We start from the raw sequence: 3,044 nt of genomic DNA, 5'->3' as shown, positions 1-3,044 counted from the left end.
CATATGTATCAAATCTAAACATCACAAGATTCCGCAGGCAACTTTCCAAACTCCTGAAACGCCTAACGCTCCAGGGAAATTAATTTCGATGGATTTGCTTGGCCCATTTTCAAACGGGAAATCAATTTTAACCGTCATAGATGCCTTCTCTCGCCACATCGAACTCTACATTCTTGAAAACGCCTCTGCCACATGCGTTGTCAAGAAGCTTTTCCAATATGTGACAACATTTGGCAGACCAGAGATGGTGCTTGCAGACCTCGGACCACAGTTCACTGCAGAAGTCTTCAACGCCTTTAAAGACTTGTTTCGTATACAGTTGAGGCACACATGTTCGGGCAATCCCAAAGCCAACTGTTTGAGCGAAAGGATCAATTCCTCGATCAAATCTTCAGTCAACGCCCTTATGGCTCAGAACAAGTCTTTTGAATATGCTATAGCAGTCCACAAAGCAATCTACAATGCCACCATGCACTCGACCACTAAAACTCCACCTAATGTCCTTCACTTTGGGAGGAACTTATCCTTACTCACAGACACCATCGACGTAAACATAGACTTTTCACTCAATGCAGCATTCGAGCTGCACAAAATACTTGACGAGCTCAAGGTTATTTACGACAGGGCGTACCAGAACACACTGGTGAAGCGAAGAAGACAGAACGCACGCCAAGCCCCTAAGGCAAAGCTTCGCACATTCCAGAAAGGAGACCTGGTGTATCTGAAATCAAAAGACAAATTTAAACCATCATACGGCGGACCCTACTGCATCTTAAAAATGATTTCTAATGTCGTGGCTGTAATCCAGAAATCCAACATCCCAAACAGCCACAAATTTAAGGTACACATTGATAAAATCTTGCTGGTCCCTCCTCGGGCACCCCATCTATCCAATATCAATGAAACCAACGGCAACCCATCAATAACTGCCCCTACAGCCTCCACACCTCCTCCTCCTTACAATCCAGTGAATTCTGCCTCTAATCTCCCTCTCTCCTCTGCAGAAAATGACAATAGCCCGAGCCCTATCCAAGTTTCTGCTCCTTCAGCAGCTAGATACAATTTGCGTCCCCGTGCCTCCAAGCAGCCCATCTAGTCCTCCTGCCGCAACGCCCCTGTGTCATGTGCCGGCTTCGACCTGCGGGATGATTTGGAGCTCACCGTAAGTCTGCAACAGTGACCCATCGAACCACCTGGCCTGCTCCTCATCTGAGTCTTGATGTTCTGTTCCGGAATTGATCACCCTGGATCCAATCATCTAGGCTTCCTACCTGGACGAGGCCTGTCCTATGCTGTGGTTACCCAGTGATGGTGAGACACCCCTGCGACCCCATATGCTCCAATGTGCCCGTGTGTCAGCTGCATGTTTTTTTTTCCGTTCCGTGCCATGAGGACTTGTGTGCTCAAGCTATCCTATGCTTCTGTTTGATCGTCTGGTACACCTGCTCCTGTGTTCAACAGCCACACTACTTTTTGGATTTCAACCATAGAAAAATCCTGTGGACATTTCCTGGTACTCTTAATATGCCATAATATAAATCTTTTCTGTCTGCACTCCAAATGTATTTATGTGCCCAGGTCAAAGTTATCTTTTCTTTTTAGCAACAGTCAATATTTTCTTATGTGAATGCCTGAGCAACAATTCGTAAGATTTGTATTATTCATTGTGCATTTAAATCTTTTAGCATTCCTATTCCTGCTTGGGATCCCTAGCATTCCGTCCTCTGTGCGACCTAATGTCTCTGCAGCGCTGCACCACCAACCGTTTTCCCTCCTGCATGCATTTGGTTTTTTTTTTTTTATATTTTCAATATTTGTTTTTTTAAGGATCCTTATTGTTTTGTGCAACTGGTTTTAGTACATATATGTTTGTTGCGTATTCTGGTTTTACCTGACACATTTTTATGAGTACTCAATTGTAATGTTTCTTATGTATGTACTTCTCATATGTTTTTACAAATTGTGGCTGGCCACCACATGTACGAAATGATTTTTTTTTAAATTCTACTTGTTGTTTTGCATACATGTATTGTTGGACGTGTAAATTGTACATAATTGAAGTGTTATATGTATATACATTTTTTTTCCAGGAACAATTTGTTAAAATGGTATTTTAATTGTCAATTGGTATTCCTGCAGCTTAAGACAGAATGAAGTGTAGTATGTGCTATTTAATCATGAGAAAAATTTGTGACAGTATTTTTGTGTTATGTGTACCAATGAAGGGTGTCACATGTATCATAATATAAGTCGTTTTCTGTGTGTCATTTTGGTTTTCAGTGCTTGCTATATTCCCCAATACCTATGTACACATGACGCATGCAATGTATTCCCACACGATTTTCTTTTTCATGTATATATTGTTTTCATCTCTCCCGCATTCTGGTTTGTATTCACGTTTTGACCATGAGACTCTCACTTTCGTCTCTTTTGTATGCCGACAACTTCTGCCCTGGGTTCTGGTGCTACCACCTCCTTGGCTCACTATTGCACATCCTCGACAATGCTCCGTTCCACACTTCTGTGTCTTCCCACTTGGAGTCCTTTTTTTTTTTCATCCTTTCGAAGGGGAGGATGTGGTAACTTCCAGTACCACGATTGTTAATTCCTCTCATTTGCGGCACTCCCGCCTGCAATCTTGATCAGTTACCTCATTCTGCGTCGCGACTCCACCACACTTCGATCCGTACAATGCATCGGCTTTGCCTCTACTTCACTCGAAGTGGCGGCGCTCCAGGTCCATCGAGTTGTGTTGTCTCTTACGGGCAAAGGGGAGTTTTTCTCCCGTTTGGCAACGGTTTTTTGATGCTACGGGGTCGCGTCGTGGAAGGGGGTCAGATCGGCATGGCGTGGGGATAGTGATGCATTCTTTTTTTTAGTTCGTCTTATTATTGAGTTTGCCCCTCTACTTTTGATGGCGAATGGGTGCGTGCCGTCAGCATCGACACGAAAATCGGGACCCTATCTCCTTCGTAAAATGTGATATTGATAAGTATCATCTCCTTTCTTTTAAATTAGTATTATAAATGTACATAATTTGCTCG

The 3,044-nt window shown here is 43.2% G+C and overlaps 1 protein-coding gene across 1 annotated transcript; it reads left to right on the top strand.

Annotated features, from left to right (window-relative positions):
* Positions 1-244: 244 nt before the first annotated feature.
* LOC129218942 (uncharacterized) lies at positions 245-1,096 on the top strand. The gene has a single exon (XM_054853261.1). It carries the CDS (start codon positions 245-247, stop codon positions 1,094-1,096), a length of 852 nt encoding a protein of 283 aa, XP_054709236.1.
* Positions 1,097-3,044: the final 1,948 nt, after the last annotated feature.

The sequence above is a fragment of the Uloborus diversus genome, chromosome 3 (genome assembly GCF_026930045.1).
Source record: "Uloborus diversus isolate 005 chromosome 3, Udiv.v.3.1, whole genome shotgun sequence".
In the NCBI taxonomy this organism is placed as follows: Eukaryota; Metazoa; Arthropoda; class Arachnida; order Araneae; family Uloboridae; genus Uloborus; species Uloborus diversus.
Note: the sequence above shows the minus strand (reverse complement) of the source record. Positions and strands in the feature narration are given on the sequence as shown.

What these genes read in the sequence shown, in the direction of transcription:
- LOC129218942 (XM_054853261.1), top strand. Translation starts at nt 245, where the DNA reads ATGGTGCTTGCAGACCTCGGACCACAGTTCACTGCAGAAGTCTTCAAC.